The sequence below is a fragment of the Coffea arabica genome, chromosome 5c (genome assembly GCF_036785885.1).
Source record: "Coffea arabica cultivar ET-39 chromosome 5c, Coffea Arabica ET-39 HiFi, whole genome shotgun sequence".
Lineage (NCBI taxonomy): Eukaryota > Viridiplantae > Streptophyta > Magnoliopsida > Gentianales > Rubiaceae > Coffea > Coffea arabica.
Window position 1 is genome coordinate 7,888,088 of NC_092319.1, and position 23,005 is coordinate 7,911,092.

Sequence of the window (23,005 nt, forward strand, 5' to 3'; positions counted from 1 at the left end):
ATGTTTTCTATTTTGATGTTGTTTTTAGATCTATAAAAAAAAGTACGATAATTGATTCATTTTATATAAAATCATATATACATAAATAGATTCACGAGATCAAAATAATTTTTAAACTTTGTTTCACATTGGATAAATGTAAAACAATTATTAGCAAGTTCATTATTAGTGTATTACACATATAAAAAATTAAAATCAAGCAAAAAAAATAAAAATGCTAGAGGCGCAGGAAGGGGGTTCCCCAGAGGTAGTAGGGTGTAGGGGGCCAGAGATACTGGGGATGGGGAGGGGGCTGGGACTTTTTGGAGAGCGGATTAGTGGATGGCACTTCTCCCATTCCAAACCCATCCCATTGCTATCCCAGAATAGGATTGTAGTAACATGAAGGACATTGTAACTTTGAAAAGTTAGAAACAGATATAAAACTCTCGCAATATTACTTCGCATCGCACTTTATCCTTGAGATCATTATAAAGTAAGAGTACTCTTGTTCTAAAACATCAAGTAGGGGGACAACATGCCTATTTAATGAGTTGAAATGCATAAAGTTGATAAAATTGAGGAGAATTAAGTGCATTTAACTTTAAATAAAGATAATTAAATGTCAAATCGAAAAAGAAACTACTTTATATTGAGTTAGATGACTAGCTTGATTAATGATAATAAAATTTCACAATTCAACATTACAAAGCAATTTATTGATAGTACATTTACATTTATTGGGGAAAAATCCTGGAAACATGGTAGTTTGGATACGGGGCAGGGACGGCAGAATGACCGTCCCTGAACGGTCCCCTCACAAACACAACCTTGAGGACTAGAAATAACCACGTCAGGAAGACTAAAAAATGATGGGTGCTTCAAAAAAAAATTGCATTAGCCTAAACGGTAACAGACGGAGCAAACGGAAGAGTTGAAATTTTGAAAGTTGAAAATTTGAAATAGCCACACAAAACAAAATCGACCGAAAAGGGTGCTCTCTGAGTCCCTAATAGCATAAGCAAACGACTGAACCAAGGAAACAAACGACTGGAGAGTGGTTGCCTGACTGAACTGTTTGCTAACAGAGGAAGCAAAGAGAGAGGAAATTGAAGCAAACTTAGTTGAAAGTGAAGGTCGTGAAGCAAACTATTATGAAGCAAATTGAAGTAAACTATTAGAAGCAACAGGAAGCAAAGTGAAGGTAGAAGCAAACAGAGGAAATTCATCATCTGACGAACTTGGTTTAGTCATGCAACTTAATAGCAAAAGTAACTGCGCTCTCCAAATTCGGTGAAACATAAAGCGTATTAGCATACCAAGATAACGTGACTGAACCATCGTCTTCAATTGTGGCCAATCATTTGTCACCCAATGCACATCGGTTTAGGGTTTAGGGATGAAATTAGAGTCACTAAAAACATAATATTGGTTGTGAAGAATAGTGAATTTGTACCATATGTGTGTGCGTGTGAACGTTCAGCTTTTCAGTGATGAACTATAATGAGATAGTAGTTATCCGAAAATCCAAGAGTATGTATTGAAGTAAAACATCAAGCGGAATTGAGGAAAGATGAGAGAAACAAAGTCACATGTAACAAGTGAATGAATGTACATCTTGTTGTAAATAAGTTACAGGTTATAGCCACCATATTACAATTGGTATGAATCATTGTGCATCTAATAGTTGATCCATGCTCATTATACAATCTTAGTTTGCCTTTCTCCGGACCATGCAGTGTGTATAAAATAGAGGTATAGAGTTGAATGAGGTGAAACAGAGAAAAAGAGGCAAATAGATGTGAATAACAAATGGGTGTACCTAGTGTTGTAAATAAATTACATGATGTAAGAAATATATTACAATGAGTAGAAAATACTTGTTTGGCCCTCAAAATGTAGAAATAGTATAAAATGCGGAGTTGGCTTAGACTTATATAATTAACGAATGACATAAGGTTCAGTGAGTTATGGAACCTAGAATCTAAATATAATCACCAGAGTGGATGTACATACAGTTAAAAAAGACTTACATCGTATGACCAACATATTACAGTCCATATAACTTAGTGTACATGGAATGTATTTGTACATTAATAATACCATTGTCTTAGAGTCAAAGTAAAGTGATGTGAATCATTAATCATATTCATAAGCATAATAATAGGATTTGGTATACGAGTAATGTGTGATTTATATCACATTATGAACGGTAATATACATTTATATTGTTGTTTATATACATACTATTCATGAAGTATTGCAAATTATGGTATTTGATGCATAATTGGTAGGAGCAGAAGTAATGGATTGCAGCAAATTGGCAGAAGATAGGACCCTTGAGTTAGAAATAGAGTTCAACGGTGAAGAGGATGCGTACAAGTTTTACAATAAATATGCCTCTAAAATGGATGTTAGTGTATGCAAAGACTATTTAAATAAAGACAAAAACGGAGTGATCACGTCTAGGAGATATAGTTGCTGCAAGAAAGGTGTGAAGCGCAAGTATGAAAGTGATGTGATGCCAAAGAGGGCACGAGCACTGACGAAAACAGGGTGTGGAGTTAAAATGGTTATTGTATTGTTTAGAGGGACAATGAAGTACCATGTGCATGACCTTGTCTTAGAGCATAACCATGAGTTGCACATTGAAACTGGATCACGATCTTGTGTAGTTGTTTAAACATTTCAATCGAGTGGTTGATGATAAGAGACATAATGAACTCATCGCAGAATATGAAATAAGACAAAAACTGTCCATGATTGGGTTGAGGCAAACACGTATACTTGTGCATGCAGTAGAGACGTATTCACTAACAGTATTTGATGCATTCCAAAATGAATACGGCGAGTCAACAACTATGATTATATTAAGACAACAAGATGCAGGGATATTTGAGGAGTTTGCGGTCATAAGGTATGATGGAGGACCTGAAAGAATAGTGGTATTCAATCGGAATGATCTAAATGTACGCTGTAGTTGCAAACAATATGAGATTGAAGGAATTTTGTATAGGCACGCGTTGAAGTTATTTGATACCGTGGGTATAAAGACAATTCCTTCTGAATATGTTAAGAGGTGATGGCCATGGCTTTAGCTTTTATTTAAATGTTTCTAACGGTATAATTAGTTACATGGATGTTACATTATGTGATAATTTTGTTACGCCTGACATACTTATTTGGTCTGTCTTATATAATGTAGGAGCCATTCAAAACTCATAAACGCATTCAAGGAGCCAATCAGTGAATGATCCTCCAAACGCCGTTGCTCCCGAAATAAAAAAAAGTGAAATGATATGCATACATTTAGTTGAAAAAATAAAGATGTTGTTCGTATCGTAAAACTACTTTTTTGATTATTGTAATGGTGGACACCTGAACGCTTCAACGCATGTATATTATGTAGTTAACGTATACTTGCTTCTATGACATATTATTTTGTATTATCCGAAGGTCCACCGTTTGGTTAATCAGGAGCCTCCTGCGATAGTCCCTACAGAATAGATGCACCTAAATTTTCTATTTTTTCAAACATAACTCCGTCAGAGATATATTAATGGTTTGATATATAATTTTTTTTATAATGTTTAGTCCAATTTAGCTTTTGAAGTGAGCAATATAGGCACTGGTAATGATTTATTGACAGTTGAATAGTTATATTATATAATGTAGGAGGAGCATGCGACAATTTCAACACACTATGATATTGATGCATATCATGTATTTTCACCATCACCACGGATGACAAACTTTTATCGTTCCATCACATATTTATGTAGTATTGTTAATTGGATGTCTTGGACATCGTATATTATTAACCGTATGTTCCATTACGTGTATTTAGTTTCGATTATCCATTCACCAAATTGACCTCATTTATTGATGTTAGTACTTCTCTGTTGAAGATATTGTTCAGTTTCAATCGCTTCCCTATTATCAGTTTCTTTTAATCTGCAATGTTGAAATGAATTAGTGCATGTTGACTATAACTAACTAGATTTTTTTTTTTATTTTCATACATTAGTTATCTTGAACGAGATTTGCGGTGTTTTTCGAAGAACATTTGTTATTAGACCTCCATGTCGGCTTAATTGAGAATGCTGTATATCTACGTTACAAGTAGTTAATAAGCTATTATAAGTTATTCATGTGCCTGGACAGGCACCTTCAATGTTTCACTCTATTCAAATTTAGACAAGTGGATTACAATTGTAATCATATCCAGTATTAGTAGTCATCAATTGTTCTGTAATGGGTTGTATAAAGTTGTTAAGAAATTATAAAGTTGACTGAAAATTAACATTTTTACAATACCATTGAACGTGCTTCTTTATGATTATGGTATTTTTCATAGAATACCACAACAAATGACAGTCGTGATATATGCGTTCGTGATATGTCGTGATATATGCACTCGTGATAAACCACAAAATGGTCCTGCTTGCTTCAACAAAAAAAGGGTATGCATTCGTAATAAAAGTAATATTTAGAAGCAAATATTATGTAAAGAAAGTTGTTGTATTAAAATAGTAGGTGTCCTAAAATCTAAACTTAAATTTTGGACGGAGTTACCACGTAATTGTAAATATTCACCAAACATTCAACTTAATTGGCTTCAACGTTTGGGGTAATGGTCATGGTAAAAGGTCAATTTAGAAACAAATAACAATTATAATTACTCAATTTGCATTAAAAAGTAGTCATGGAATTTTTTATAACAAATCATGGCCATTCATTAATGGCCACTCTATTTTCTCGAGTGGTAATATGCGGCGTTAGAAGATGTAAACTAGCAACTAATATTGCTTGTGAAAATGAGTACATATGAAATCCCAGTCGATTTTGTTGTTAAAGATATAGAAATGCCAGCGTAACTAAGGCCGCATATGTTTTGATCTCTACTATGATAATAATGCAATCAAATTTTATAGAGGTATGCTTGTTAGTCGATATGTTCGGATCGATGTTGTATAACAATGCACGTGTACGAACTTTATATGTGCTCTGAGTAACAAATTTTGAACTACGAAAACTATTCTTGGGTCCAAACGTGACATGTATGGACCCCATACTGGGTCCAAATTTATATGTGGTCTGCTTGTGTTCTGTTGTATGGATCACACTGTAACTGCTAAAATAACTATTTTGTAACAGTTTTCAAACACACTGTGACTTTTTAATAATTATTTTGTAACAACCTACAGACACACTGTAACATGCAATCATCAAATATGGAGTTTTGTATTAATTTTCAATCTCTAACTTCCCAATTAAGTATTTTGTAATAGTTTTCAATAACATTCAACTTTTCAATAACTATTTTGTAACAACTTACAAGCACTTCGTAACTAACAGTTTTCAAATATGGAGTTTTGTATTAATTTTCAAACTGTAACATTCCAGATAACTATTTTGTAAGAGTTTTCGAACACACTGTATCTTTCTAATAACTATTTTGTAACAACCTACAAACACACTGTCAACAAATAGTCAAATACGGAGTTTTGTATTAATTTTTAATCTGTAACTTCCTAAATAATTTTTTTGGTAACAATTTTCAAACATACTGTAACTTTTCAATAACTATTTTGTAATAGTTTTTAAATACAATGTAACTAACAATTTTTCAAACACACTGTAACTTTCCAATTGGCTTAAAATGACATTAGGCTTATCTGGATGTAACTTGAATAAAGTCAATCTTAATTATTATACTCAATTCAGTTTGTCAGGTCCACTTCATATGCAGCTGACATTGGTGTATTATGACAGTATGCCTACTAACAATAATATTATACAACTCATTTAGCTCAGCCTGCAGTTACATGACGACATTACCAATCCATAAATGAGCCACATACTCTCCAGAATGGAATATAATACACGCATATACAATAATACATCTAAGTTTGTGTAGGACCAAATAGGTCAAGGTATAAAAGTTCAAGTGGTTTTGAAGTAGAAACACGTTTCTTGGGTTTAAAAGATACCTTGACTTGTTTTCCAAATTGGCAAGCATCACATATCCGGTCCTTTTCAAATCTGATTTTTGGGAGACCTCTAACAAGATCTTTTTTAGAGATTTCCTTTAACAAATCCATGTTGAAATGACACAGTCTTTTATGCCATAACCATGGGTCCTCATTTGCTACTTTAAGACATTTGAGATAGGAGGAATCAATTTTTTCAAGAACAACTACATAGACATCATTAACCCTTTTTCCTTTGAAAACAATGTTGAATTTTGAGTCAAATATGAGACATTCAATCTTTTTGAACAATACAAACAGATTCCTATTACACAGTTGGCTAACACTTAATAAATTGTAGCTCAGATTGTCAACGAGAAGAACATTATGGATAGAGGTTTGACCATTCTTACTAACATCACCAATACCAACAGTTTTGGCTTTGTTATCATCTCCAAACGTTACCTTTCCACTTGCTTTTTGCTTGAGTTTAATGAATTGTGATGCATCACCAGTCATATGTCTTGAACATCCACTATCAATGAACCATTTTGATTCTTTAGCAATGTTATCCTGGTTCACCTACACACAAACCCACAAGATAATACGTGGTACCCTTTACATGTTGGGTCCTTGAGAGTTAGTCTTATGTCTAACTATCCACATGCATCTCATGTCATTCCTCATGTTTTTCTTAACATAACAGTTGCTATTCATGTGACCAAATTGACAATAAAGGTTGCATACTGACATTGGATCAATCAAATGAACAGGTTTAATGAATCTGACTTGCCTTCTCCTGTGGATAGCAAACTCATTTGCATTTTGATTCAGTCTTATTTGATGAGTATTAACATAAGGTTCAGTGTCATTCTTTTGAAGACGGCTCTGTTTCATATGGTGTAACAATTGACATAAATCATCCATCCTTTTTCTTAAGCTACATTGCTCACTTCTGAATATGTCACAAAAATTTTTCTTTTTGTAAAGTTCAGCAAGCACATCAGTTTCAGTCCTTTTCAGGTTCTCATTTTCATGTTTAAGACACTTATTTTGTCGAAAAAGATTTGCATTGTCTTATATTAGAAAGCTAATTTTCTGTTTTAGTTCCATGTTTTTAACATAGGATTCTTTCAAGCTGTTATGCATTTTTTCTAGAAAAGAATTAACATCATCATCAGATTCACTATCACTGTTGGTTTGAGAGTTGCATTGTGTTACCTCTTCATCTCCAATGGCCATGAAAGCCACTTGAGTAGATTCCTCTTCTTCTTCAACTTCGCCTTCTGAGTTGCAATCATTCCAGGTAATTTGGAAATTGTTGAACTTTGATTTTCGTTCAACCTTGTTCTCCTTCTTTTTCTTCATTGGACACTCATTTGCATAGTATCCTGGTTGGCCACATTCCAAATACTTATCAGTCAGCTTCTTGTTGAACTGCAGTTTCCCTCTGTTTCTGAAGTCATTAGACTGATTTGGGAAGGAATTGCTGGATTCGCCTTTCCTGAATCTTCTCTTGTTGAGAAATCTTTTGAAACCTCTTGTGATGAGTGCAATATCACTGTCATCACCTTCCAAATCATTTTCATCCTGTGAGGCTGTTTCATCTTCGTCTTGTGAAGCTTTCAGATCAATATTCTTTCTTACTTTTGTATCTTCATCATCCTGCATCTTAGATTTAAGTTTCATTTCGTAAGAAGTTAGAAAGTTAATCAGAGATTCGATGGATAAAGTATTTAGATCCTTGGCTTCCTCAATGGCAGTCACTTTGCTTTCCCAGTCCTTTGATAGAGCATTCAGAATTTTTCTGTTCTTCTCACTTAGAGAATACTCCTTCTCAAGCACCTCTAAATCCTTGATCAGATCATTGAATCTACAATACATTTTGTCAATATTTTCATGAGGTTCCATCTTAAAAGATTCATACTTAGTGACCAGAATGGATTTTTTTTGTTCTCTCACATTCTCGCTTCCCTCATGGATCTCTCTAAGTTTATCCCAAATTTCTTTTGCAGATCTGCAGCCTTTGACTCTAATAGACTCATTTGAGTCTAATGCACTGTATAGAACATTCATAGCCTTGGCATTTAGAGTGAGATGAGTTCTATCTTCAGCAGTCAGCTCACTTCTGGCCTTTTGTCTCAGCCTATGAGTAGTTTCATCAATAATAGTTGCGTCATATGGACCTTCACTTACAATAAACCACAACTCAATATCAATAGATTGTAAGAATATAATCATCCTTTCCTTCCAGCTCACATAGTTTGATCCATTGAACATTGGAGGTCTTGTAACAGATTGTCCCTCAAAGAACATGGCATTGTTGGTTGTCATATCTACTCCTAAGCCGGTTGAACTTAATCTCTAGGAGACCAAACTCTGATACCATACCAGTTCTTTATGGTTTTCCTCCTTTCACTACAACAAAAAAGGATATTAGCGACAACAACTTTAGCAAGAAGTAGAAAGCTTGACGCTCTTAGAAGGCTTATAGCAAGGAAAAGGACAATACCTCGCCAAAAATTGGAGCCATCATATACTCTGCGAGGGCAAGGACTTTTCTCGCTTAAAATTCTCGCCAAAAGGAGTGCGGGAAAGCTTCCCTCCAAATATTGATTCTAGTGGGCCAAAGTTTCTATGTTATTGGTGAGAAATCATGGGTGTTTTTTTGTGAAAATTTCAAAATTTTGCTCCCTTCCAATTTTTAGTAGAGCCGCGCATTGAAAATTTTTTAACCATTCCCGGCACAGCACTTGTCAAGCCAAGCACCACATGAATTCCAAGCCTTCCATATTTGCAAGGCTACTTTCCCAAATATTGTTCTCAGATCAGAGCCCTCGAAAGTTCAATCGCAACCTCCCCTGCACCTTTCTCCTTCTATCTCTCTTTCCCTCTCTATCAATTTTCAGTTTCCCGTAGACATATAGTTCCCCTCTTCCTCTCTGGCATCCAGATCTGAATTTATACAATCATGGACATACTTTAAAGACCCTTCCGATGCAATGGCAGACTTCAAGGAAAAACGATGGTATAGGTTTTTTAATATGTTATTTTCATTTCTGTTTTGTCAATTGCCTTTTTCTTGCATTTTTGGTCAATTTAACAATCGCAAGATAAACTTTTTGAAATTGTAAGCTTCTACTTCAGTGGATTAGAGTGAATGGGCATCTCAGTTGAAGTAGAGAAAGGGGTCTTACTGGAAGGCAAAATGAAAACGGCCCGTCAAAATTTCAGATATAAGATTTCAGGTAGTCTCCAACATATTTTCATACTAGAATTCTTCCTTCCACGATTTGATTTTTCCCCAATTCTTCCTTCCACAATTTGATTTTTTCCTTGCTTTGTCGTATTGTTCAATCTCCTCTCTTTACCACTCTCACTCCCATTCCTCTGTACCTCTCGTTGCCCAGCCCTAGTTGTCCCCTTTTGTTGTTCCAAACCCTGTATCTTACACAATTTTTGAATGCTAAACACTAATTATGACATGTTCTAAGATTTAAGCCTTATTTATTCGGTGACTTAACCGAAATTTTGGATGATTTTCTACTCGGGTTGGTGATTAGGATTGATGGTGTAGGTGATTTTGCTTGTCTTTGGACTGGTTTGTGGTGGTTCATCATTATCTATTGTTTTGTGTTTCAGTGTTGTAGGACCATTCGTGAAGCATATTTTTTCCCTTCCTTTGGGCTAATTCTAATGGTTTCATCGCGCTGCATGTGATTCTCTTAGGTAATAACTTCTCCTCCTCCTGAATGTTTGTGCAAGTTTTAATGCCTTTGGTCTTTTTGCTTTTTGATGATTTAATTTTTTGTTTATTTCTTAACTAAAGATCTAGTAAATAGAATATAGTTTTCTTTTAAGTGAACATACTGGACAAAAATAATAAGGATTAGAAAAAAAGGATCTCATTGGCTATTTGCACCTTGGAAGCCTTGTTGGCAGTAAAATCTAATTCCTTTTTCCAAGTTCATTTCATGCTTTCCAAGTCCGAATGTTACGCTTGCTTAGCTACTTCTCAATTTTGAATGAGCTGCATGGGTGAATGCAATTACTATTTTTGTGTTAAAGGAAATAGCTTTGGCGTTACTTTACAATTGGTTTCATGTCAATTGGGGTCATAATGATTTATTCATCTTAAGTACATGCTACCAACTTGTAGTTTGAAATTCAGTTCAATTTTGTACTTGTGGTTAATAAAAGTGATCCTTAGCATTTCTTTTAAAGTCCCTCATTTTCATTTCTTTTCATGCAACAATATGAGGATCAATGTCTTAGTTGATATATGTAGGCTAATGCAGGTTTAATTTATCTAACTACCAATGTAAATTTCTGTTTAATAATTTTTTTTCCATTGGACTCTGTAGGTTGATGGTGGATTGTAGTAAACCTGGCTATGAAGCTCTTACAAGCTACTTTGATTATGGACTTCGCCAATTAATGCAAACATGATACTCATTGTATATCGGCACAACGTCTATCTTAGCATTTGTTATCCCTAGCAATTTTGGTTGTACATATTAAAGCCTAATTAGGATTTGATTTGAGTATCTTTGTGTTTTGTACTGTTGATAATATTGGTTGTAATATATTGTTGCTCGTTTTGTATTTGTAATGACAAATTGGTTTGTTATTTTGTATACAAATTTTGCTATATCTCAATATTGACATTAATGATACCTCTTGCTAAAAATATGGTTGAAAAAAAAAGTAGCAACTACAGTCACAAAGCTGCTTTCGGCAACTTTCTTGCAAGAAAATCATTTAGCTGCATTTGATCATCTTTGGTAAGGGGTCGATGGTTTCCAATAAAACACCAGCTCTTTGTGACTTTCCTCCATAAATTTTCTATTTTTCCTTTTTTCACTGAAGTAATTTATTACTTGGATAAAATCAGAAACTCCATTATAAGAAAAGGTTTGGAGGGAATAAGTTGTAAGCAATTTATGACAATTACCGCCCCTACACACATGTGAAGAAACAGGGGCCATGACAATTTGCTACATGTACCGTGCAAATCTTATTCCATTGAAAATCACATTGAGAGGTGGGCCACCATCGAAGCAACACCGTTCAATACCTGTGGAAGTAGCGTTCGACTGAATAGACAGGTGCAAGTGATGCATCTTCTCCAACAAGAATCATTGGCGCCAGTCTTATCATTATCGGAACACCATCCAACTGTCACCCATTTTCTCTCTAAGTTAGACGGACTAAATCATTAAGTTTGTTAACCATAATGTAAATTAATCCAGCAGCAATTGATTCAAATCACTGAATCCTTGCACCGTCGGCTCCTCCATTTGTTGTATGCCCATGCACCGTAGCCTCTTCTATAAGAACTTTACACAAGAACCTTCTCTCTTGCATGCCCATAGAACCGTGTTTTTTTCTTAAAATGAAAAAAAATCATAAAGAGCTGTTGTTTTATTGGAAAATGGGTATAATTTTATTTTATTCGATAAATAAATTTATTTATGACAAAATGGGCACTCTTTTCTTATAATGGAGCAAAGCCATAAAGAGTTGGTATTTTATTGAAAAATGAGTTTATATTTATTTTATCCGATAAACAAATTCCTTTTTGCCTTCAAAATGAGTACTCTGTTCTTATAATGGAGAAAAGTTATAAAGAGCTGGTCTTTTATTAGAAAATGGATTTATTTTTATTTTATTTGATAAATAAATTTAATTATGAAAAAAATGGGTACTCTGTTCTTATAATGGAGAAAAACCATAAAGAGCTAGTCTTTTATGGGAAAGTGATACTTTATGGAAAGTGACCACGATTTGGTTTATGAAATAATCCCAAATAAAAGTTTAGAATGAATTTATTTGTTTTGAAAGTTGTATAACGGTCGTTAAAACTCCAGAGATTGGCAAAAAAATTTTGGGGTTGCAGAAAGGCAGAGGGAAGAAGGAGAAGAATTGAGCTTTTTGTCCGTTGCAATTATTCCGTTAAAAATGGCTCCATTCGGTCTTACCCATTTTTTGTTGGGTAAAATCATTGGTTCTAACGATCAATTCTTCATTTCTCGTCAATTGTCCTTAATTGGCCAAAATTACGCAACTTTGAGGATGCAATATGTTTGGGGTGAAATTTTGAGGATAAAATTGGCCAACCACCCAACTTTAAGGATGAAAAGTGCATTTTTTCCTATAAGATATTTAATCAAATGTTATTTCTTGTCTTAATTTTAGTTATGACTATACTACATATTTATTAAATAGACATACCTTTATAATTAAAGTTAATATTTGATATTTTAGGATGCCATATATTTAAATAGATGAAAATTATTTTGAGCATAACATATTAAAATAATTTTATTTGTCAATCATTTGGCCCTCTCTCCAAGGAAAAAATCTTGGCTTCGTCACTGCCTAGGAGGAAATTGGGGTCTATTGCTAATAAAAGATTGTGAAAATTTATCTTTATATCCTAATTATTTGGAAAAATCTAATGAACAAATTTTGCAAAAGAAACCTTGTTTCTTACCAACAAATTAAATAACTAATAAAATCACCTTTAATATTGCTTTAACATATTTAATTTATGTGAAATACAAATTTTACCAGTTTCTCTTTTATAAAAATATAAGTGTATAACTTTTTCAATTTTAATTACAAACATTTATGTATTTTACATAAATGTAGTGATTCAAAGTAAAATGCCCATAAATAGCTAGTATTTTATTGATGTAATGCAAAAAAATCCATAAAATGTTATCGGCGCAATCTTTTTTACTTTCACATATTTAAAATTTGTTAAATGCAAAATCTACTAGTTTTCCTTTCGTAAAAATATAACTATAATACTTTTTCAATTTTAATTACAAACATTTATGTATTTTACATAAATGTAATGATTCAGAGTAAAATACCCATAAATAGTTAGTATTTTGTTGATGTAATGCAAAAAACTCATAAAGAACTGGTATGTTATGGGCAAAACTTTTTTACTTTCACATATTTAAAATTTGTTAAATACAAAATTTACTAGTCTTCCTTTCATAAAAATATTAGTGTAACACATTTTCAATTTTAGTTACAAATATTTATGTATTTTACATAAATGTAATGATTCGGAGTAAAATGCCCATAAATAACTAGTATTTTGTTGATATAATGCAAAAAAATTATAAAGAGGAGGTATGTTATGGGCAATATGTTTTTTACTTTCACAAAAATCAGTTTATGTTAAATACAGGACAACCAATTTTCCTTTCGTAAAAATATTAGTGTAACAGTTTTTCAATTTTAGTTATAAATATTTATGTATTTTACATAAATGTAATGATTCAAAGTAAAATGCCCATAAATAGATAGTATTTTGTTGATGTAATGCTCATAATCGGGAGAATCAATTGGAATTCACTATTCCTCAACCTTGGACGCTTTATGTAAAGTAGAGATATTTGTATTCAATTAAATGTGAAACAGGCAACAATCTGTCTTCCCACGAACCCAGTTTTCACAAATGTTAATATTTTACTAATATAACAATTAAAATCAATTTTAATAATTCAAATTTAGTAGGTTAGATAAAAGTTGTTAGAAAAGTGAGAAATCAAAAGAAAAATAACTCAAATTTATTAAAAGTCCAAAAAGGATTCAGTACTTCAGCTTTAGAAGTCTTCCAAATGACTATATATTAGAGCGTCTATAATCAAAATAAATTAGATAATTAAAAAACTTAATATTTCAAACATTTATTTTCTTAAGTTTCACTTCTTAAAGGCTCTCAACTCGTTATTCAATATGACTATATGTTGCTTCAAAGCCAAGTATGACTGTGTTTAGTACTACTTACGCTTTCTTTTCGGTGTTTTATTCGCAGGCCCATTATATTTTTGTTAATTCTGTCACACCCCAATACATTTCCAGCTTCTGCAGTACGCAACATTTCCCCATCCCCCAACGGGTTTATAGGTCACCAATTGCTTTTGTAGAAATATTCTCATCATCCTCCGTACATGTCAGCTTCTTTGCCATATTCTTTACCTTTCCACACCTGTCTTGGATTAGCTGAATACACTACAGAATTTACCAATTATAGAAGGACGGAAGAGGCAAGAACACATTGCAGGTCATGTACGGTGTAAAGACCAAGACACCCCACAAAGTCATCAGAATTATCATCGAAACCAACCCATGGTTGTACTGTAGCTATTCCCCCTTCCCCCTTTTATATATTTTAGATAAAGGTAGGTTTGCGTATTGAAACGGCATCTGAAAAAAGAGAAAACATAGCTTAACGTGGTTTGGTCATATGCGAATATTCAAGACTTTTCTCCCAGCATCTTCTGATCGTATATTGCTGCATCCACCTAACTTGATAATTTAGAGAGAGAGGCGCTTTGCATACATGTCACATCAGCATGTTATTTCTCCACCTAGTAAGTACTTTATGTACTCATGTAAAGGGTAACATATTGTTCATACAGCCATTATCGGTGGCCTTTAATGTCATTATCATTGAAATTTCTAAACAAAAGAAGATTATCTCTATTCTTTGATTGATCATAGTAGGTGCTGAAGTGTACATATTTAAAGTAGACCCAATTTAGAGGGGCAACGTGTAATTAAATAACCTCAAATTTTCCATGAAACTACAGAAATTAGAGCATAGCCAGTTCTGCTAGAACTTGAGATACAATCGGAGCCTATTGGACGGTGATACAACTATGTTATGCAACCGTGACACAAGTATTTCATGTGATATAAGCCACAACTTGGAAAGGATTTTTTTGGGTCAATATTCCCTTTTCCTTATATTATTGGGATAATTTTAGAAACTGCCATCGAGGTTTTGACCATTTCATATTGTCTTCTTAAATTGTAGAAACATTACTTACCTTCATGTTAGTTATTTGGGATCCAGTGCCTACATCATTGACTCTGCTACCTTTACAACTTATGGTTTTACATAGTTTTGTCCATAGAAAAAAATTAAGTCATTTGTTCATTGCATTGGTCATAATTTGAAATGTGAAAACATAACCAATTTATCATTGCAAAGGGCGCCTAATTGAAATGAGTGCCAAATACTAGGCACCATTTTTTTTAATTGATATGCTTGACAAATAATAGGAGTAAGACATGAGAAGCTTGCTTGGACAGAGATACTGGTTAAAAAGTCAAAACTAGGGGTTTGAGAGGCTTGAAGGCGGGGTCTAATTCCTCTCAAAATTGTGGTAATAACCAGGGACGGATTTAAGGTGGGGGCATTGGGGCACGGGCCGTCGAGCCTCCACTATCCCCTTAAATTCTTATAATATTTATATAATTTTAATGTAATTTTGAGTGCCCCATTCTTCAAATTTTCTGTCCTCCTCTGTCCTCAATTTTCCCCTTACAACCGATGGTCTCTCTTTCTTCATCCACCATTTACTTCATTTGTCCCCACTTTCTAATTTCCCTTTCCTCCATCATTTATTACTCCTCTGGTTTCCCATTTTCCCCCCAACAGAGCCACAAATCTATCCACACCGAACTTTGCTCATAAGCACATCCCATCTGCCATTTTCGTTAGCAGAGAAAACGAAAGAAATGAATAAAGCAGAGCTGGTTTTCGTTACTGTACTAGGGATTTGTCGCGCCCCATTTTTTTGATAAATAAATAAAATGGTTTAAAAACGTATTTTTTGATTCAATTTGTGATTGGAAAATGAATTGTGATTTAAAAGAAAAATGGGTCTAAATGGGGGTTTGAGAATGCGACGATTTGACCCAAAATTATAGTTTAAAAAGGGTTTTTGAAATAAAAAACAGAGTCGCCACTTGGTAATGAGTTAAGGTGTACCAAGTCACCTAAAAATGAATTTTTTAAAGAAAAAATAGGAAAGAGTAGTAAGAAACCCCTTTTAAACGACTCCTAGTCCACGTAAACCAACGAAAAAGGTTCGGGAGTCACATTTGACGAAGGGGAAGGCAAGGAAAAAAATCCAAGGCACTCCTTCGACCTAGCCAAGGCTAGTTGCTTGATTTAATCAAAGTTTTTCTTATTTTAACCAAAGAATTTATTACATTTGGATGCACTACATGAATGCAAAAAGAAAGAAAAAATGCCAACCTAAATTCTAAAATGTCTCTTGTAAGGTTTTTGGTCCCAACCACATGAATTGTGGCGGCCAATAAAGGAAAACCTTATAGAGGTCGATTAATGCAAATGATGGCTAAAGTGCAAGTGTGCAAGTGTATAAAAAGGTGCACGTGTGAAATTGTATGAAAAATCCAAGTGTTTGTGTGCAAGTGTATGAAATATAGTGATAAGTGCATATAGGTGTAATTAAGTGCAATTTTGTGAAGTAGAAATCAAAATGAACAATAAGGAAAGGAAAAGTGATGAGGAAATGTGAATTGAAAAAAATGAGTAAGTGATAAATGAGAATGAATGAACCTAAAGGAATGCATCAGGTCGGGTATGGGAATGACTCCTAACTTTTTCGACTTCGATTTTCCTTTTGATTAGAAAGCAAAACTAGCGTGCTAAGGCTATCGAGTAGCCACACTCGCTCGTTTCCCTTATCAGAAGGGGACTCTCAAGCATATGAACCCTATAACTAGCATGAAATGCAAAAATCCTAAAATGGAGGGAAAGGGGTTTGAGGGGCATGAAAAATGATAAAACTAAAAGAATGCATGACATGTAATGAACATGCAAACATGTACTAACGAGGGGAAATCCCTAAGGGTCTAGCGTTGGACTAGCCCATTCTATGAATTCCGACTAGCGTTGGACTAGTGGAAACGTACATTCATGGCTATGGAAAGCGAGTAGACATGTCAAACACTCATAAACACATAACACATAACATTTAGCATGCTCGACTAGATGCAAGACCCTAACAAAGCAAATTAACACGTAGCAACTAAGCATGCAAGACACATAAGACGATTAAAGCCCTAACTATTACATTTGCTAGCTAGGCACATGACTTCGATAGGTCTTCATTGAATGCTCCTCCAAGCCCTATCTATTACATTAGGGAGACCCTACTACAATCTAAAGGGGGGGAAAGGAATACAATAATTAAATCCCTAACTATTACAAGCCAAGAGGTGTACACATACCCCATAAAGAATAACTTAAATAAAAAGCAAAAGTAAATGACATAAATAAAAGAAATTAAAGAAAGGCTAGGAAAGCAAAGTAGACATGTATTCTCACGTAGCACGTTGGTTCACATAGGAGAGACAAAAAAAAATAAAAGAAGTTATACCTCCCTTGAATTGGGGCCCCAATAGAGTGAGACCACTTATTTACCCTCCAAAATAATAAACGAGTCAAGGCATCACTTTATTTAACAAATAATCATAAAAAATAAAATGGTAAGCTTGAAATTGAATCAATTGAATCATGTAAGCAACTCACATTCAAGAAGTCAAAAGAAGAAAGGACTTGAATGCACAAATGAACAAAGTTTGGAGGTCAAAATTAAAGAAAAATAAAGTTCAGGGACCTATTTGCAATTAAATTAAGGACCGAATTGAAAGAAGTTGAAAATATCCAGGGCCACAGTACAGTCAAAGGGAAATTCAGGGACTGATTTGCAAAATCATTTTCTGGTTTCTTAATGGACCAAACCATTGGGCCATTTTTCCTTATTTGCTTGGGCCAAAACCTTTCAGGCCCAACCGGAAATCCAAAACAAAAGGGAATGGGCCATTTTTCACTTTTCTTGGGCCAAGATCACTTGGCCCAATCGAAAGTCCAAGGAAAAAACAAGTGGGCTTGTATGTTATTTTGGCCAAAATTAGCCAACCAAAAGGATGGGCCTTGACCCTCTAGCCCAAACACTTATTTCATTAAACCCAACAAGATAAACAAATCAACAAAATTATTAAGCCACAATTATGACCCACAATCAAGAATTAATCTATCCACAAAGTCACATAAAATATGCAAACAGAGGATTAAATTTAAAAGGACAAAATTAGTTTGGTTTTTTCCAGATTTTGAGCCACAATGAAGTTAGACAGAAATTGAGGGATTAAATTGCAAATTTTCAGATTTATTCACGCATGTTCTTCGCAGAAAAGCATTTTTCTTCACAGAAACTCTTCTTCATCACCAATTCTCTATAATTTTTGCAGCATATACAACCTAGGCGACTTAGGCCATCTTAAACCAAATCTTCAAATTCATTAACCCATTTCATTAAGCTCCAACACACAACACAACAGGCAAGGAGACAACCCTTGAAGGTCAATCAAAGAACAAAATGGAAGAGCCTGCAATCAGGACATTTTCTGCAACAATACTTCTTATGAAATTCATGCCAGGCGCAAACAACATCCAATCGCACATCAAATATTCAAACCAAAACAACAAGATCTTACAACTCTAATCTTTGAAATTTAACCAAAATGCAAGCTACAAAGACCCATCGAAAGGATGCAAAACAAGAGTGAAAACAGCAAAAATTCTTGGGACAAATAGTCAGCTTCTCCAAACAGTCTAAGCATCATTAGCATTTCAGCTTTCTTCGCAGATAAAAACAAGATCACAGCAAAACGCAAGTCAATCGTTCCTCAAACAGAATTTTTAGCCGGGCATTTCATCAAACAGGTAAAGGGCATCAAAAATTTCACTAATCTTTTACTCAATTGAAGCTATACTCAGCCCCACAATTTACAGCAAACTCACGAGAAACCAATCTAATCAACATACAGAAAATGAACAATCGACAGAAACTTTGAAACAATATGCTAACGGCAGACACGGCACATTCGTCAGCAAACATGCTCTGAAATCTTTCAAAGTTTATGTTCGGATGACAGCTGAAACGTAGTGGAGAGGATTAACTTACAGTGATTTCTCGCGGTAAAGGTTCGTGGATGACAGTGGAGGATTCCGACGATGTGGCGGCGAGCAGTGGCGGCTCCAGTGAACGGTGCGGCTACAAGCTTCCATTCCTTCGCTGCTTTCTTCTTCAATTTCTTGCCCACAATCCCTCTTCAAATGCTCCCTTTTTGCTTGCTCTGTTGTTTTTCCTTTTTCCAGCCTTCCAGCTCTCCCATTCACTTCCCAAAAGACCTTTTCTTCTTCCTTTGCCCGCCGTCACTCTCTCTGTTTTCCTCAACCTCCCGAAGCTTTCTTCCCCCCTTTTCCTTTTCTGTTTCTTTCTTTTCCTTTGTTTTTCCTATAGCTTCAGATGAAACTCCCCTCTCTAATTGTTCCCCCTTTCACCAGATTTTCTCGCCGTTTGTTGAAGCCGAAGCCTTCTCTGATTTCCCCTCTTTTCTCCCTCCTTGTTGCACCGCTCTCACCAGACGAAGCTTCCCCAAAAACCTAGCCGCCACTCCATTTTGCTTCCCCTCCTATCCGCTACTCCTTCATTTTTACTCCCCTTTCTCCAGTCGTAAGCCTTCCCTGTTTCTCAAGCTCTCAGACCCAGCTTTTCTTTTTTCCTCCATCCGGCCCTTATTTCTCTGCTTTCTTTCTGCCCGTCGGTTTCTTCAAATTCCCAGTCTTTCTTTGGTTTTACTTTGCTGAAACCTCTCTCGGCTTCCTCTGCTTCTTTTTAGTTTCTTTTTGCTCCGTTTTCTTTTTTAGCCGACCCCCTCTCATCCGTTGCAGTTTTTCTTTTTTTCTCCTCTAGTCCGCCGTCCCCTCTCTCTCTATCCCCCCTGTTTTTCCTTTGTGATCCCCCTCTCTCCCTGCGGCTCTCCTTTCTTTTTCTATTTATATGGGAGCCCCCCAACCTCTAAACCCTCAGCCAATCCAGCTTTATTTGCAGCCAAGGAGCTGCCCAAGCCTGTGTTTGCAAGCTGCGGCAAAACGCAGCTTGCATGCCAAGTTTCTCTCTCTCTTTTTTTTTTAAGATTAATTAAAACAAAAATTGAAAATAATAAAAATAACTAACAAAAATGATTTAATTAACATTTAATGAAAAAATAAACTAGAACAACAAAGTGCAAATTCATTTTTTTCCTTTTTCCTTTTTTTCATTGCTTTTCAATTTTTCATTCATTTTTCTTTTTCCCTTCCTTTTTCTTTTTTTCAAAATCAACAAAAATAAACCAAAATGCCACAAGATTGAATTTGAACGTATTTTTGTGAACAATTTTCCTTTTTTTTCTTTTTTATGATTTTTCTTTTTTTCAAGAAATTCTATGCTAAAACTTAAAAATAAAAATAAAACTAGAAACTAAAAACTAACAATCGAATAAAACTAACACGATAAATAAAAAACTAAAAAATAAACAGTAAATGAAATTACACCAAAAATTTGGTGTCTACAGGATTGGCCACTTAGTATCATGTGTTGAACTAGCAAAGCTTCTCGTTGAATGTGATGAATGATTATCGATCACCGTCCTGATTATGAAGCTGCCCTTTGATCCAAAAGTCAGTAGCTACACAAATTCATTGGTAGAAACTCTGAATTTGCACATAAGGTACCTTGAGCTCATGAAAGAAGAGCCTTCTTCTCAATTGTCATCTTTTCTTTCGATTCTGTTTCGATTTATCGACAACCATAAAAGTTGTGTGAGGGAGGTTCTTGCTGAAATATCCAATTCTGTTTCTTCGCATCTTGGTGGGATCGTTATAGACATGTTTTGCACCTCTTTGATTGATGTAGCCAATGAATTTGGGGTTCCTTCCTATATATTTTACCCAGGTGGTGCTGCAACGCTTGGCGTTTTATTCCAGTTGCAAAGTCTGAGGATGATCTCAATGAAGATGTGAGCCATTACGAGAATTCAGACGTTGAATTAGCTTTGCCTACTTACATCAATCCTGTTCTAGCTAAACTTTTGTCATCTGCATTGTTTGAGAAGGATGGAGGTGTCGACATGGTCCTCGATCAGGCACAAAGATACAGGAAGACCAAGGGAATCATAATTAACACTTTCCTTGAGTTAGAATCCCATGCGATTCACGCCTTGAGCAATGATAAAACCATCCCACCAGTATATGCAGTAGGGCCTATATTGAATCTGAAGGGAAGCAATAGTCAAAATCAAGAAACTGAGATGATTATGAAATGGCTAGATCTTCAGCCAAAATGTTCTGTTGTGTTCCTTTGCTTTGGTAGTGGAGGTAGTTTTGATGGTGACCAAGTGAAGGAAATTGCCTATGCACTCGAGCACAGTGGATATCGATTCCTCTGGTCATTGAGAACGCCTTCACCTAAAGAAAAATTTGAGTTTCCAAGTGAGTATGAGAACCTGGATGAAGTCTTGCCAGAAGGGTTCTTGCAGCGAACTGCAACTGTTGGAAAAGTTATTGGATGGGCACCACAGGCGGCAGTTCTATCCCATCCTGCTATGGGGGGCTTTGTTTCTCACTGTGGTTGGAACTCAATATTGGAAAGCGTTTGGTGCGGTGTGCCAGTGGCAACTTGGCCGCTTTATGCAGAGCAGCAGGAGAATGCATTCCTAATGGTGAAAGACTTGGCAATGGCAGTGGAGATCAAAATAAATTTCAAAAGGGATTTCGTAATGGGTGTGAGTAGTGAGATTTTGAGTGCAGATGTGATTGAAAGAGGGATTAAACATCTAATGGATCCTGAGAATGAGATCAGAGAGAAGGTGAAGGAAATGAAAGAGAAGAGCAGGTTGGCTCCTAATGAAGGAGGATCATCCTTTTCTTCCTTGAGGCGTTTTCTTGAAGATGTTGCAGATAACATTCCATGACTGTATGTCAGAATTGAATAGTGATAATGGATTACAGGATCCCTTGTTTTTCATAAATTCATAGCTGGATATCAACTACTACTACAATCATGAAATCTGCTATTATCAATTCTGTTTTGAGAGTCAGTGAGAATTAATCAATTAATGGAGTCTCGTTCCTTTATCCATCTGTTTTTCCTTCTGTACTTGCTTTTTGGCTATTCTGATCATCTATAATTGCATATGGTTCTTTGTTTTTTGTAATGTGCTCTGTATTCCTTGCTGGCTCTTACCTGATACGATTTTCCTTTTCCTTGTACCCTTTTATTCCCCTTTTTCCTAAAATTTTAGGGTTAATTACATTTACTTCCCCTATGGTTTGATCAAATAACAAACCAGCCCCTCATTTTAACAAAACTATGAAAAGGTCCCTCAAACTCAAAGCTCCATAACAAAAACATCCCTGTGTGGCTGTGTCAGTCAACTAACGTTGATTTACAAACTGGCTGTAATGTCACGGCAAATATATGACAAAACTCCGAGAATGCCCATCAAAAATCTGTTACCAGTTATCTTTCTTCTTCCTTCCCCTTATGCAATCAAATAGTACTAAAACCATAATTTGTACGTTACTACTTATCTTTCTTCATCCTTCCCCGTATACAGTATACAGTCAGATACTAAAACCGTGACTTGTCCTAACAAGACGCCAGAGTTGAAGCATCCCGCTCCAATTGCCAATGTCAGTTTTAAATTTTTTTTTTGTCAAGGTTTGAGCTTTAAAGTTTGAATATTTCAATAAACTTGATATGAAAAAAAAACACAAAATGTGGGGTAAAAACGTGCTTAAATCGAAACTAAATTCTTCCAAAGTCTTTAGAAAACTCCTAGAAATATTAGAAACACACACTGATGCAATAGCTCAAATTCAATCATAAATGGACTCAACGAAAATCACCCATTAATGGGTAGATCAGATTCTGGATAGAAAATAATATTCCAATTAATAGAAGGGTAATTTCCTGGGCTATTAAATCCCAAAAACAAATTATTACAAGGCCTGTTCATCATTGTCGGTGTGTGTTTGAAACAGAGAAAAAGGGATAGCGATGAAATATGAAAAATGCAATGGAGGCAGTGGCGATTGACAACAAAGTTGGCGGCGGCAATGGTATGGAGACATAACTTGTTCTTGGATAATTACTAGATTGATTCATATATGAGCTTGTTCTCCAAATTTGTGTGGTTGTTTAAATAAATTTTTGTTGAATCTTTGGTTTTGAACTGGGGGGAAGGGAAATAAGGAGAGACCCAATCTATGGTTTTGATCACTAGTATTCTTTGTTTTTTTTGGCACGTTATATATTTTATTCTATTTTTGCTCTTACTCTATGTTAAGGAAAGGGGGATCCAAAGAAATCAAAGGCAGG

General features: G+C 35.0%; 1 protein-coding gene across 1 annotated transcript; it reads left to right on the forward strand.

Moving 5' to 3' along the window:
- Positions 1 to 18,791: 18,791 nt before the first annotated feature.
- Positions 18,792 to 21,596, forward strand: LOC113689209 (UDP-glycosyltransferase 71E1-like). The gene is made up of 2 exons (XM_027207013.2): positions 18,792 to 18,847; positions 20,579 to 21,596. The coding sequence occupies exons 1-2, from the start codon at positions 18,792 to 18,794 to the stop codon at positions 21,594 to 21,596; spliced, it is 1,074 nt and encodes a 357-aa protein (XP_027062814.2).
- The last annotated feature ends 1,409 nt before the right edge of the window (positions 21,597 to 23,005 follow it).